Genomic DNA, 14,715 nt, shown 5'->3' with positions numbered 1-14,715 from the left:
CCTGCAATGGGAACGGAAACGAAGACAGAAAATTGATTATCATCACCGTGATGAACCTGACCTTTGGAACTGGTTTGTGGGAGGAATGTGGAACTGTCTGAGAGTTAGGGCTAAAAACGCCCTAGCATGGAGGAAGCAGAGCGTATGGGTCATTCTTGTGGGAGCTTGAGAGACAAGCATGCTAACAGAGACACTGGCAATGGCTCATGAGGTTTCTGAGAGGGACAAAGCTTGTATCAGTGCAGCCGAGGACCACCTGACATTTGGACCCAGAATCTGGTTTCTTTCTACCTGTGTCCTGAGAGTTTGAGTGAAATTGAACTTTAAAAAATGGGCCAATTTGTTTGGCAGAGAACATCTCAGGACAGGTGAGCTCTCAGGCTGGTGCTGAGAAAGCAGCTGTAATTGAGGCCAGCATCACTGAAGAGCAACCTTCTGCGTGGCACTGGAACACTGAGAGAGGTGTCCTGAGAGCAAACCTCACCACCCATGAGAGGTTCCATCCTAAGCTGACGGCAGAGCTTGAAAGGAGTCAAACTCCAAATTCCTCAGACTCCAAAAGGCAGTCCATACATCCGGAAATGAACTGGCAGTTAGATAAAAGCCAAAATTTCTCAGGAGTTCATAAAACCAGTTCCTATCTGCCAAAAGAGGCATTTCCCTTACTTCTGGTAGAAGGGACATGGCTACCCGTGGAGCCTGTCAGAATACCAAAGCTCATGCTGACCAGTATCACAAGTGCTTGTTAACAGATTTCAAAGTTCATGCTAACATCCTAGCCCTTCTCACCTCCCCCCCACCCTAAACTCCCTCCAGCTCACAGGCTTCTCTACCCCTAGCTACTCATTCTTATAGCCTTGCTGTTCTATTATCTATCTATCTCTCTCCCTCCCTCCCTTGTTCTCTTATTCTCTCTCACTATGCTCTAGTCTGCCTCTTGCTATCTCACTATCTCCACTATCCTCTCCCATTTCCCTAGCCCTGGGCCGTGCCCAGTCTACATCTTTCTCAGTTCTGGTCTCTCCAGATGCCTCTGGTTATTTTCTTCAAACCTTAACCTTATCATGGAATGATTGTGATCACGTCAGCAGTTTTTGTTTGTTTTGTTTTGTTTTACTGTGTCCCTTGCATACAAAAGGTACAAAATTGGGGAAGCTACAGGAACTTGCTCCACTGAAGGCCAAAGCAGGGGCAAGAGCAGACATCTAATGTGGAGGGAAGTGGCTGGGGGTGTCTCATCATGTTGCCATACTAAGTGCACCCTGGCCTGTCCATCTGTCTGAGGAAAGTCAGCACACTCACCTGGAGCAAGCCACTGACCATCAGCAATGTCACCACCCAATGTCATAGCAAATGGAACAGGAATAGGGCCTGCTGCCCTTTTAAGTTGATAAGGGGCAGCGGGGCTGGGAACACAGGGGAGGGATGGGTGAGGGTAGGGGCGCCTGATGGAGCAGAGGACAGTGACTTCTGACACTTTGACTTTGCCGCACATCTCCTGGCCATGGCTACTCTCTGTGACAAGTAAGATCCCATCGCTCTGTCCCATTGTTACAGAGAGCAGCTGTGGCCAGATGTGTGGCAGAGTCAAAGTTCCTGCTGGTCAATGTTCCTGTGAAATTGTGAAAGTAAAGCCTAAGTTGCCAGGGAGACGACAGGATATTGGAGATTCGTGAATGTAGGATGTCCACTGAGGAAACCTATATGCAGAGCTGGGCTGACCCAAGAGAGAGATGGAGGGGTGAAGGGCTACCCAATCCTTTAGGAGCCCCATTGATTTCATTAGAAACCCCAAGTGCCAGACACGAAGCTACAGGATTTAGTGTCTGTTGTTTGGGTTTGGGTATTTATTCTGATCATTCCTTGTTAAGTCCTGGTTCTTCCCTTTTAGGATAGGCATGCTAACTCTGCACCATTATGTGTTGGAGGTATGTCACTTATTTCTCATTTTATAGGAACTCACACGGAAGAGATTGCTGTGGGCCTCAGATGAGACTTGGAATTTTAAAGGGCACTAAAATTATTAAAGACTGGGGGTGGCTTTTGAAGTTGAATTAAATAGTGGATTTTTTTGGTGTTATAAATTGGTCATGAGATGGTGGAAGGTTATGATTTAAGTGATGTGTCTGAGCGTCAACTTGACAAAGGGGAGGGTTGTGGTGGTGCCAGCCTGGCATGATCCAGAATCATGTGGGAGGCAAGCCTCCAGGCACACCTGGGATCGATTATTTAGCCTCTGGCATGCCTGATAGTGACTGATAGGTTAATTCAGGAGGGAGGAGCCATTCAAAGTTGGCTTGGGCACGGGACTGCATAAGAGAGAGAAAGTGAAACGGGTCCAGGCACTTATCACCCGGCTTCCTGCTGGTGACATGACTGATATGACCAGCCGCTTCGAGCTCCCATGGCCTTGGCTTTCCCGCCATGGCGGCCCGGGCCACTGAACCGAGAGCTGGAGCTGTGTCTCCTGAGTTACTGTTGTCTGTGTATTTTATCATGGCAACAGGAAGAGAAACTAAGGCAGGGTATGAGTGCTACTCACTGGGTAGGACCTAGCACCACAGGGGGAGAGAGAAAGAAGGTCAAAGCAGGGGCAAGAGCAAACCTCTAATATGGAGGGGAGCGTGGAAGTAGGCTCACTCATTGTGTGGCTGTGGTTGTGCAGGCAGAAGGGTGCCCGAGTCTGTGAGGAGTTGCTTCTGGTTTAGAAGGCTGGCAGGGTCCAGGGAGATGGATCCTTCAGGAGAGGTCTGTGGAAGAATGTGGCAGGGGAGCGCCAACCCTAGGTTCCATCGGTGGGAGCACGGGAGTGTGGGAGCAGCCGCCCAGCTCTGCAGCACTCAACACACAGGATCTTCTCAGCAGCAGCTGGACTTGGGCATGGGGGACCATAGGCCAGATGCGGCCCTGGGCATTCCTGAGCCAGGAATGAGGGCGGTAAATGTGGTACCAGAGGGGACAATGACTCACCAGGGACTCCAGCAAAAGGCTTCTTTTAAGAGTGTCACACAGCATCAGGAAACGACTTCTGGATACCCAGGAAACAGGGCTCCAGGGCCTGGGCTGGGCTGTGGCTCAGCTTTTGGTCCCTTGGGGACCAGCAGAGGCTCCTGCAGGCCACAGCTCTGGCAGCTCATAGCTAGTCACTCGGCCCCGCCTCGCTCCTAGATCCAGCTTCCCTCTCGGAAGCCAACATCTCCCCCAAGTACATGCAAGCCTAGAGTAAGCCTGATCCACAGGGTCTAGGCACACCTCTTCCCCCGTCTGCCTGTTTTTTAGGGTGAAAGTTCCTTGACCCAGACACGCCTCCCTGCACCTTCACAACCACAGCCAAACACAGGGACAGCTGCACAGGAAGGCTCTGGAAGACGCAGGGACTTCCGCACACGCTGGGCCCACAGTGTGGTAAGTGTCCTCCTGCACAGTGGTGCTCTTCCTGGGCCCTTCCTTGTACCTGCTTCGTGCTTCCCTGGCTCACTGTTTACATGACCCCTCTCTTTCCCCTCCCCTCCTTAAAGACCAAGGAGGGCTGAGCCGAACACAGACCCAGGGTTCTAAAATTCTAGGAAGGTTTTTTTTTTTTTTTGTTTTTGTTTTTGTTGTTCCTGAGTTGGTTTTCTCCAGCACTGAGGATGGAACGTGGGGCCCATAGACCTCAAGGGCCTTGTACGTGATAGGCAAAGCCTCTGCCCCTGAGCCACGTCTCTAAGTCTTAACGGATTTGGGATTCTAATTTGTTATGTGACCTGAGGCCAGGCATTTCATCTCAGGGGACTCCAGTGTTTTTGTATGTCATCAGGCAGAAAGAGGTTGTAGCGGCGATTTGGTGAGATGGGTCTAAGCATTGGAGGCGGGCACAGGGAAGGCACCTTAGTATACAGGCTGCACGTTGTGATCTTCTCACGGGAGCTCAGGCTGCGTGTTGCTCGGCCTTTCCCCTACAGAAAGCACTGATTTCTGCCTGAGAGGTTCTGCACGCTGATGCTTTGATGGGGTCTAGTGTGGGAAATGGTGTGTGACCAGGGACCAAGCCCTGGCCTAGCTCAACTTCCATGGTCTTGGTGAGGAAGCAGGAGCCCCCTCAAGTAAAAAAAAAAAAAAAACAACACAGAACAGATAAGGCCAGGAGGCATGCCTTAGGGCATTCTGCATGGGTTTGGAACAAATTTGAGCAGTGAATTGGAAAATAGCTGGATTCTCAGCACTTAAGATCTGTGTGACATGAAGGAGAGCCAGGAAGTGCATTTGAGAGCATCAGGAAGTGCATTCAAGAACTAGTAAGGTCTGCATTTGCCACTGCCCTGGCGTGGCCACCTCAATACCAACTCAGCACTCACTCACAGATTCTCTCTCTCTCTCTCTCTCTCTCTCTCTCTCTCTCTCTCTCTCTCTCTCTCTCTCTCTCCACCTCAATACCAACTCAGCACTCACTCACTCACAGATTCTCTCTCTCTCTCTCCACCTCAATACCAACTCAGCACTCACTCACACATTCTCTCTCTCTCTCTCTCTCTCTCTCTCTCTCTCTCTCTCTCTCTCACACACACACACACACACACACACACACACGGAGAGAGATCCACCTGCTGCTTCCTTAGTGCTAGGGTTAAAGGTATACACTACTACACCTGGCCCAATTCTCTTTTTATCTTTGTGCCTTCCCATCTCATGAAGCCAAGGAGCTGTGTGGTATTGGCAAAGCCGAGTGACCCATGGAAGCCAGACCCCATTTACCTCCTCAGGATTATCTCTGGGTCATCCCCGTTGGTCCCACCTCTCAGGCACACCCTGAGCCAAAGGCAGGACGCAGAATACAGATACCCAGGCCTGTGTGTTTTCTGTCTCACCCATAATCATCAGGTCAGTTGAAATGACCTCGAACATAGCAGGGAGGGTATCAAAGTCCTCCCTCCCCCAGCACGGGGCAGGTTCAGTGATGTCACAGACCAGACTCTTCACTGGTTTGTGTATCTGTACAGGAAGCCCAGACACTTAAGAGTCTTTAGTCCTCTATCTTTGGCATTGTCCTATTAGCCACATTTTCTGAATGAGACTGCTCACTGCTTTCTGTACAACATGAATTAAATATATTCTCTGTTTTTTCTCTGAGTCACAGGACATTCACAGTCAGTGGGGAAGGGGGTTAGGGAGAACCCAGGCTCCAAGGGGTTGGGATGGGCATGGGTCCTGTGGAGAAAACATGGGCTTGACGTCCCCTTGGCCTTTGCCCTTCAAGTTCAGCCAAAGATGGGGAGACTCTGGAACATGAGGTGGGTATGGAGGAAGGGTACCCTCTCCAGCTTACATTGTGGTGCCAGCACCTTTGCTCTCAGGACTACCCTCTTTGGAGGTCGGTGCCAGGATCAGGTAGACAGGACTAGGAAGGAGGTGGGGAAGGCCGCACCAGCCCCAAAGAGCCAAGGCTACCTTGGTACCAGTGTCAGGGTGACCGTGCATATCTGGGTGCCAGCCTCAGGACCCTGAGACAGGGTTGACTTATCATCCCTCAGGGCTGATAACACCCACGGGCGTGGTTTAGGGAGGAAGGGACACAGGGGCTAGGTCAGAGCTCCAGGGACAGTGTACTCTTCCACCTGCCAGTTTAAGGCGACCCTTTCCAGACTGGGGGATGGGCAGGGGGATGGCTGAGGTGGCAGGAGTACAGCTGGGAGTCCCAGATTACCTCCAGGTGCAGCTGGACACGGGCAGCATGCTGTGCTCTTTAGCCTTGGTTCAAGCCAGAGGGCACAGGGCTCTGGCAAGGAGGGGACAACAGCATGGAGGGGTGGTCACAGGAGGGGTCCCTTTTTTCTGATGCTCTAGGGAGGTCTGCCTTGGGGTGGGGTTAGCACACACACTGGCACAATTCCAGGATCCCAGGGCCTTGTTCCTGGAGTAGTCCTTGTTCTTGGAGGGGAAGAAGGTGAAGGAAGAGTGTCCAAAGGCTAAGGAAGGGGTCTGTCAAGCTGATGAGCCAGGCAAACCCAGGCCCCCCCCAACTCCCCCGCACTGCAGCTGGGAAAGGGTCCCAGGTTCCTCCTTGGCCCTCACTTCCTCTCAGGGAAGCAGCTGACGCCCCATCCCACAGTGGGTGACAAAGGGGTTGATGTCCAGGTAGGAACCATCACAGAGGTGCGTGGCAAGCAAGGAAAGGAAGCAACTGCTACCACCAGGGCTGCCAAGTGGTCCTCAGACTGGCCACAGGCGTTCATTGCTCAGCACTCCGACAGCCACACAGGCCCCATACTTCCTGAATTCACGTTCCCTGTGGCCTCCGGTCCCTCGAGTCGCAGCACGGTGGACGCAGCTCAGAAGATGCTCTGTCGCCGGTTCTTCCCTCGCCCTGGAGAATGGAGCAGGACGGGAAGGATTAAAGGGACCTTTGTCCTTCGCACGCTTTGATCCAGGAAGCAAGGGCGTGTACTCGGATTCGGGCCTCCTCCCTGCCGCTTGTGAGCTGTGCGGAATTGGGACTTATCTTCTAGGGGCCTCGGTTTCACTGAAGTGGAAAGCATTTATAGTGCCAGTCCACAGGGTGTTTTAAAGATTACACGAGACCACGCATGGGAAGCACTGTCAGTCCAAGGCCATTGGCTGTGCTAGGGACAAAGTGTGGACTGGCCAGGAGCTCGGGATCTTCAAAGAGAACCCACCAGGGACAGGGTGCACCCCTGTTGGGGCTACTGTAAAAGGCAGTGGGTGAGGGAGGAACCTCGCATAAGGTATGTATGGAGGGGTGTAGACTCCTCATCCCAAGGGTAGACTGCCAGGCCCATCTCTTCCTTAAAGGAGAGTCCTCCCTGGGGAAGGCAGTCTACTTGGTTGCTTCTGACAGAGGGTACAGGGGGAGCCTGTGGCCCTACCTGGGTGCTGGAAGGCCAGGCCACGATAGCCTGGGTCTTTTTGGAGCTGGATCTCTTTCAGGGAGAAGATGGAGGCGGCTGGACAAGAGAAGAGGGAAGGGGAGGTCTCAGGGGAGCCACTCTGCTTGCTCTTGTACCCACTGTCCCCACTTCCACTAAATCCACAGAGCTGAGGCAGCCTCCAGGCAAGACTCAGTTCTCCAAATGAGAATTGGGAAGGGGAAGCCACATGTCCAAGATGACTCGCCTGGACCCAAGGGTCCAGCCCCTGTGACAGCCCCACCCACATCCACTGCCCCTTCCCTTTTTCTGGCCCCGATCCCTTGGGTACTTACTGTCATCAAGCTGGTGTACACGTTCTCCCAGAGACTGGAAGTAGGGGTGACTTAACGCTGCCTCTGCTGACATACGACTCTTGGATTCGTACTGAAAGGCACAGGGTAGGCTCTTGGGCCCTGCTGGAGAACCTTCTAGAAAATGGGCCGAGGTGGGAGAAGCCCCCATCTGACCCAAACCAGGCAGCCTCGGGGCTTAGGATACCAGGATTCAGACATCAGGAAAAAACTAAAATGGGGCTTCACGGGGTGGGAGGGACTGCTTCTTGGGATGGGCATACATGAGCAGACGATGCCAATCATCACCTGAGGGAGTATTGGCACTATTCGCAGATTGCACTGCTAACTACCCTTTACCCTGTGCTTGCTCCCAGGTGGGTGCTGTGCCAGCCCCACAATCTTGGCGTATCCTCAGCATCTTCTAAACCATGAACTGATACCCGCCATGCAGTTGAGAAAACTGAGCCTCCCGTCCCCAGGAAGTGCCCAACCAGGCCTTGAGTACCAAGCACAGGGACCAGTGTCCCTTTGGGGCTTTGGAGCTGCAGGCCTGAGCTACCGGCCGGACTTTCTTTTTTTTTTTTTTTTTTTGTTTTTCGAGACAGGGTTTCTCTGTGGTTTTGGAGCCTGTCCTGGAACTAGCTCTTGTAGACCAGGCTGGTCTCGAACTCACAGAGATCCGCCTGCCTCTGCCTCCCGAGTGCTGGGATTAAAGGCGGGCGCCACCACCGCCCGGCTCGGACTTTCTTTAGTGTCTCTCTCTCTCTGGGTAGGATTGGAGGAGACTCACCAGGAGGAGGCTGGTCAAGAGGTTGATGCCTTCAGTATCCAACCTGCAAGGAGGAGGTGCTGGCACAGGCACAGCCAGGGGCAGGCTGGGGACCCGAACCTCTGGGAGGGAGATCACAGTGGGGAGCCAGGGGCCTGGCAAGGGACTACCTGGGAGCGTTGCTGAGCAGCGGCTGTGGCAGGTACCGGGGGAAGTTGTAGGCTCGAAACTCAGAGAGGGACGTCACACCCGGCCATGTCTCTTCAGTAGGAGTCCCTGGAGAATCGGAATGGTAAGAAGCTTATATTGCAAGGGTTCAACACAGAAGAAGCCAACAAAGAGTAGTTCCCACCCCGCCCAGTCCTCCGTGCTCCTGGGTGGACAGAGTTCTGGTGACCCCTGGTGGCAACGTGGAGGGTACAGAGGGAAACTAACCCAGGAGACGGAAGATGAGGTACAATTCCTCCTTGACAGTAGAGCCTGGGAAGAGGGGCTTCCCGGTGGCCATCTCATAGAGGATGCAGCCCACGCCCCTGGGGAAGCAAGGGCAACAGTGAGGCCAAGAAGCACAACCGTCCCTCCTAAGGCTTCTGTATGAGGGAGTCAATGACACCCTAACACAAGCCTGGGAGGTCACCTCTGGGTCTTGAAAGGCTCCTAGAACCAACCAGACTCCCACTACGATCCCTCTCTGTGAGCCCTTGGTCCCCTAAGTATGCTAGGCAGAAGGACAGGTGCATATTCTCACTCTCTGGGGAGCCTTGGGCTTGGCCAGAAACCTGGGTTGGCTTTCAAGTTGAGCTGGTTTTCATTTTACACTAAATTGCTGTGTGATAATGCTCTTGTACACTGTAAAGATTTGTCACTCATGTTGATTTAATAAAACGCTGATTGGCCAGTAGCCAGGCAGGAAGTAAAGGTGGAGCAACGAAAGTAAGAAAATTCTGGGAAGAGGAAAGGCAGAGACTCAGTCATCAGCCTGATGCAGAGAAAACAAGACGAAAATGTCTTACCAGGAAAAGGTACCAAGCCATGTGGCTAAGCATAGAAAAGAATTATGGGTTAATTTAAGTTGTAAGAGCTAGCTAATAATAAGCCTGAGCTAAGAGACCACACAGTTTGTAATTAATATAAGCCTCTGTGTTTATTTGGAACTGAATGTCTATAGGACCAGGTGGGACAGAAACTTCTGTCTATACCAAACCATACATTTGTCAATTTTAGCAATCAAATAGTATGTCTCTTCCAAATGTTCTGGGAGAAAACTCATCTACCCTCTGGCGATTCCCACCTCTACCCATGGGGAGGCATATCAGAAGTACAGCATTAGAGGGTCTATAAGCTCAGAGACATTGATATATTTCTGATTTAATTTGCTAGCTGTAGCACAGCAGGGAGAAGTGGCACTCTGAGCAAGGTCAGGGTCTTCCTGGACAGGGTCTAAAGTCATGGACAGTCTCTCCTACTCCCCTCTGCTACTCACTCACCACATGTCAATGGGGGTGGAGTACTCTGTGGATCCCAGCAGCACGTCTGGGGGCCTGTACCAGAGAGTCACCACCTCATTGGAATACGTCTTTGTAGGCACTGATTTGGCACGGGCCAGGCCTAGGAACAGACAGGTCGCTGAATCTCTGCTAAAGGGTCCTGAAGAGTCAGGTTCTCAGGCAGCCCTCAGAATCCCTCTGTCCTGAGGAGACTGTGCACCCCAGGGGTCAGACCCACTTGCCAACCCTGAGCCCCGACCCTGGCGTCTGCCTCACCAAAGTCAGCCAGCTTTAGCTCGCCCCTCTCGTTGATGAGCAGGTTCTGGGGCTTCAGGTCCCGGTGCAGGATCTTGCGGCGGTGGCAATAGGCCAGGCCCCGGAGGAGCTGGAACATGAAAATCTGGCGGAGAGAGGGAAACGGGGAAGTGTGATAGGACCAGGTCCTATGTGGGAGACCCTTCGCCTCTGTCTCAGACCGGAGAGGAAGGCTCTAGGAAGGCTCCCTGCTTCTGCTGGCCACCCTGCAGGCCACCTGGGACCTGTGCACACCAGGAGTCACACACGGAGAGGAGGCAGTGAGTGTGAGGGGCTGGCACATGGGAAGCAGGAGAGCAGAGGGAGTGAGGGTCCCCTAGGCGGGGATGGATGTGCTCAATTATTCATCACCAGAGCTGGTCACCCGCCCGCCTCGCTTCTCAGAGGCCTCCCTTACTCTGGCAGGGAGCTCATGCTTGATAGTCAGAGTTAAGAGAGGAATCTGTGCCAGCAGCTAGACAGAAGTGGAGGGCAAGTCAGTTCTCGGCTGGGGTGCTCAGAATGGCTTCTAGACTAGCCGAGTGGCCTTTCCCTCCTTCCTGCGATTGAAGCGCCAAGCAACCTCAGCAGCTGGTGGGAAGAGGAGCACCCCACGCTGGCCTTGATGACAGGTGGCTGCAATGATGAGGTCCCTACCTTAGAGGCCCTCACCTTGACATTGTGCATGCTCATGAGGTTTCCACAGTGGTCTAGATACTGTTTCAGGTCACTGTCCTGGAACAGACAGTCAGGTTCAGTGCTGCCCCCTGCCTGGCCAGTGGTCCAGACCCAGGCTGAAAGGAAGCCCTCTTCAGTCTGGCCCCTGCCTGCTGGCAACACAGGGCCCTGGCTCTGAACCCTTGGCCCTCTTCCGCATGGAACTTCATTGACAAACAAACGCTAGGGTCCTTCCCTTGCCCCACCCTTCCCAGGCCCTCACACCCTCTCTTCCCTACCCACTTCACCCACCACAGGGGAAAAGGCTGCCAGCCCCAGTCCAGCTCACCAGGTACTCAAACACCAGAGTGAGGGACCGATCTGTGTGAATGAGGTCATGCAGGGTCACAATATTGGCGTGTTTCAGGTCCTTCAGCAGAGACACTGGGGAGACAGGCCCACCTGGGTCCCCAGGCCCACCCATACCTCCCCACTATCCCTTCCAGGGGCCAAAGATGGCCCTTCACCCAGGCTCCCACCAGGTGTAGGTTGAGCCCCTCCTCCCAGAGGCCCAGGGTGCAGACCCAGACATTGTACCCTCTCGAATGGCAGTACAGGGTGCTCCCTCCTCATGCTCCAGCCGGATCTCCTTCAGGGCCACAAGGTTCTCTGTCAGCTTGCTGCGCCCCTTGAAGACGGTAGCATAGGTACCCTGGGACAGAGCATCCCTGGTCAGCCCCAGGAGGATCCTGTTCCTGTTCCCAGTTCCACCCTTTAAGTGTCTGCTTGGGTTAGGATTCAAGCTGGGTACCCTACTCCCTCTGTCCAAATGGTCTGCTTTTTCTTAAAGTATCTCAATCAACTCCCCCAGTGGAGTGGGCTGCCCATTCCCCTGCTCCCAGACTGGCTGCCCCTCGGTTATTATAGCCCAGCCTTGCTCTTAGGTCATGATGATATGGCTCTTGAAAGACAGGGCCTTTTCCCCTTCACAAGCCTATACCCACTCCAGTCACAGAGCCTGACACAGTGATGTAGAAGCAGTTTAGTGACAGAGCCCTTGCTGTGTGTCAGACACCAGGAACTTGTACCAGTTTCCTTTGGTAGCCTGCAATCCCCCCAACAATAAAATCACTACTTTCATCCTTTGACAGAGAATGAAACTGAGGTGAGGGGCCATGGGACGTGTCACAGTCATGGGGCTAGCGAGGGTTCAAATCCAGGCCATAACTACTTGACTAGATTCTATCCAGAGACCTCTGTCCTCTAGGCCTCATTCAAGATCAAGGGACATCTCAACAGCTGCTGAAGGCCAGGCCAAGATACTTGGCTGGGACAGTGTGACTCGCAGTGCCAGGAGCCGTGAGGGGCAGAGGAGTCGTCACCAACCCTCCTGCTGCCCAGCCAGAACAACACCGACTCTTACCTCCCCCAGCTTGTCCAGTTTCACATACGTTTCCAGTTTCCCAAAGCCGATATCTGACTGGGAAGGAGACACAGGGGACTATGAGGCTCAAAGCCCCAGCAGATCTTTCTAGTCCATATTCCCTCAGGAGGGAGGGCAGGAAGTGAGACGCCCCCATTGTACAGAGAAGCTCCAAGGCTACAAGCTCCAGGGAGGGCAGCTTCAAAGTCTTCCTTTTCTCCTTATGAGAGTTGAGGGCCCCCTTCGATGGGGCCCCTTCCTCCATGAGTCTGAGATGGACACACCTTGCCGAGCTGCCTTCCCAGCATCCACCTCACTGCCTGCCTGGCTCTCTTGCTCAGGAGGTTACTGGCTCCTCCAGGGCAGGCCTGTCATTCTCTACTTTGTAGAGACACCCTCCCCACACACCCAAAGTCTCTCATCAGTTCATCTCATCTGACTCAGGACAGGACGTATCTTAATAAGACAGGCTCTGAGGCCCACTCATGGGTGAGGCTCCTAGGAGTTCCTCACAGGAAGCTGGGACCTGGAGGCCTGTGATGGGTGTTCTGACAGGCCAGGCTGTCTGTCTGTTTCTTTGTTGTTTTACTGGGGAGGGCTTTCATTGTCATTAAGCATTACATATGTGGGCTATATAAGAGACCGCGTGGCCTTGTAGCAAAAATAGAGGACCATAGTTGAGTGTGTTTGTTTGTTCTTCTCATCAGCAGAAAAATGCTTCCTTAATCCATGTTCTCCAGGCCCCTACGCACAGCACTGACTGACTCCAGAGACGCACCCATCTCTTCCCGTCAAAGGCCACTGGAGAGGAAGTGACAGCTCTCTAGACTTTGCTCCCATTAGTGCATCAGTGAACTTGTGGGTGTGCATATGCCCACGACGGTGAGGCAGGGAGAGTCTCGAACCACATCTCTACACAGCGAAACACCACCTGAACCTTATCTGGCTCCTGGTTTTGTTTTGTTTTTTGAGATATAGTCTTACAGTATACCCTTGACTGTCCTGGAACTGTGCAGCCCAGGCTGACCTTGAATTCTTGTCACCCTGCATCAGCCTCCCAAGGAATGCTGGGAGTACAGATATGACTCACAACACAGGTTTATTGGTCTTAACCTGGGAGACCCTGGAGCCTACCTGTTGTAGGGAGACTATTTATTGGAATCCAGAGAGACCAGCAGGTGGCGCCAGAGGCACAGGACTCTTTCTGCCTCTACCTTGACTGGTGTCTCCCACTCAGCAAACTCTAACCCTCCTTGGACTCACCAGGGAGGCACGACGGGACATTCGGGTAAGTGGCTTGGGCAGCCCTGGGCTCTCCAGTTGTAGCTTCTGCAGGAATTCCTGGGGCAGGCGGATATCCATGGGCAGAGAGAGCCTCTTGTTGAGGTCCTGAGGTGGCAGATGAGAGGGGAATACCACGTTGGCCTCTGGATGTCCCTGCCTTTCACTCTGGATTTATTTGTTCTTATAGAGCAGGGCCAAACCACAGGTTGTGACCTCAGGTTCACGGCTACCTGAAGGATATACATATGTGAACCTACAAGGATTACTGTGTGACCCTTACGAGGTTTCATCCCCTCTCTGGGCCACAGAAGCCGGACTGTAAAGCATGAATCTCACACCCTCACAATGTGATTTCGTAAGCACATTTTTCTATACTTAGCACAGATATGTGGCTCATAACAACAGACAAGCTGTCTAGCCAGGAGTGTTCTAGTCTTTGGCATATATGTGCATGCGGTTCCCTCAATAACCTACTTCGATTTGAGCCCCCAGTGATCGGGGGAACCACTGTGTCATGTCTACGGCTGTGGATGGGCCTGACCTGTGGAGCCTGAAGGGGCTCCCTCACCTCCATGGAGAAGCGGCGCTCACTCTGCCGTTGTTGGTACTGCATGCCAGGGGACAGATGCCCGGGCTCATCCCCGCCATCTGTGGGGGAGAACACGCTCGGTCTCAGTCCACAGCGCTGAGTGGCATGCCTGAGAGGGACAGGCGTCATTCCTACCTCCCACTCCACGGTCTGTGGACAGCCCAGGGCACCTCACCCCCCTCTGGCCCTGATGTACAGCGAATCAGCAGGGCTCACAGGGAGTCTGGGCGGGAAAGAGCGAGGTGGCCTGACCCTTACCCTCGTTCCTCTGGGTGTGCATCTTGTTGAACTGCTCGGTGAACTCAACCAAGGACTCCTCAATGGTCTCTGGGCGGGGCACGGACAGGGAAAGCCTTCGCTTAAAGTTCTTCATCTTGTTCATGGTCAGCAGGGGGTCGTTGTGGATCCTGGGATAGAGAGGAAAGAACAAGGCGATGTGGCCGCTCTATACCCATGGGAGCCAGGCTTTAGGTCATCCTGACCAGAGCCTCAGTTCCATGATGACGGATCTAACCCTGTTCCTTCCTCCATGACTCTCAGCCACCTTCTGTCCATGACTATACCCTCCTCTGCCATTTCAGCATCAACAAGTTCAGCTACAGGTTTGCAAGAGGCCACTTTCGACAGTCAGCCTTCAGCTAGGGTGTCTGGAGATCTCTGAGACAGAATACCATACCTGGATGGCCTTCAGGCCACTGACTCTTCCTAAAAGACCCTAACTGCTTGGTGCCCACTTGTCAATAGTCTTGACACCTGATACTGATGCCAGAATGTCCCCGCTCTCATCCTGGGTCCTCGGGAAGGAGGTCAAGGGAGAGCGAGCACAAAGCCTAACCTCTGCTCCAGCTGCAGTGTGCAAGTCAGGAACAGCGTGGGAAACCCAGGCAGACCAGGAAAAGGGAAGCCTGAACTGCTGGCCCCTCCCTCGCCGCAGTCCTCTGAGCAGGCCTGGGTGCCCTGGGCTGAGGACACAGTGGGGCGGGAGCTGCCCTGTTCTGTTGCCCTCTAAGTTCT

The 14,715-nt window shown here is 53.4% G+C and overlaps 1 protein-coding gene across 3 annotated transcripts in view; it reads right to left on the bottom strand.

Annotated features, from left to right (window-relative positions):
- Positions 1 to 5,070: 5,070 nt before the first annotated feature.
- Cdk18 (cyclin dependent kinase 18) overlaps positions 5,071 to 14,715 on the bottom strand; it is a 30,416-nt gene continuing 20,771 nt past the window's right edge. For 2 of the 3 annotated variants that reach the window (XM_057770223.1, XM_057770222.1), the window contains exons 2-16: positions 13,960 to 14,108; positions 13,681 to 13,760; positions 13,092 to 13,217; positions 11,829 to 11,885; positions 11,003 to 11,117; positions 10,755 to 10,849; positions 10,421 to 10,483; positions 9,731 to 9,854; positions 9,455 to 9,575; positions 8,403 to 8,500; positions 8,138 to 8,243; positions 7,989 to 8,031; positions 7,199 to 7,289; positions 6,864 to 6,941; positions 5,071 to 6,343 (exon numbers count right to left, since the gene is read on the bottom strand). In XM_057770223.1, coding sequence (XP_057626206.1) covers positions 6,309 to 6,343; positions 6,864 to 6,941; positions 7,199 to 7,289; positions 7,989 to 8,031; positions 8,138 to 8,243; positions 8,403 to 8,500; positions 9,455 to 9,575; positions 9,731 to 9,854; positions 10,421 to 10,483; positions 10,755 to 10,849; positions 11,003 to 11,117; positions 11,829 to 11,885; positions 13,092 to 13,217; positions 13,681 to 13,760; positions 13,960 to 14,083 — 1,356 coding nt within the window. In that variant the 5' untranslated portion in view covers positions 14,084 to 14,108 and the 3' untranslated portion in view covers positions 5,071 to 6,308. Of the gene's footprint in view, positions 6,344 to 6,861; positions 6,942 to 7,198; positions 7,290 to 7,988; positions 8,032 to 8,137; positions 8,244 to 8,402; positions 8,501 to 9,454; positions 9,576 to 9,730; positions 9,855 to 10,420; positions 10,484 to 10,754; positions 10,850 to 11,002; positions 11,118 to 11,828; positions 11,886 to 13,091; positions 13,218 to 13,680; positions 13,761 to 13,959; positions 14,109 to 14,715 lie in introns of those variants that run through there. The other variant, XR_009057149.1, reaches the window with a different exon arrangement.

The sequence above is a fragment of the Chionomys nivalis genome, chromosome 5 (assembly GCF_950005125.1).
Source record: "Chionomys nivalis chromosome 5, mChiNiv1.1, whole genome shotgun sequence".
NCBI classification, from domain to species: domain Eukaryota; kingdom Metazoa; phylum Chordata; class Mammalia; order Rodentia; family Cricetidae; genus Chionomys; species Chionomys nivalis.
This window is presented reverse-complemented; position numbering and strand designations above follow the sequence as displayed.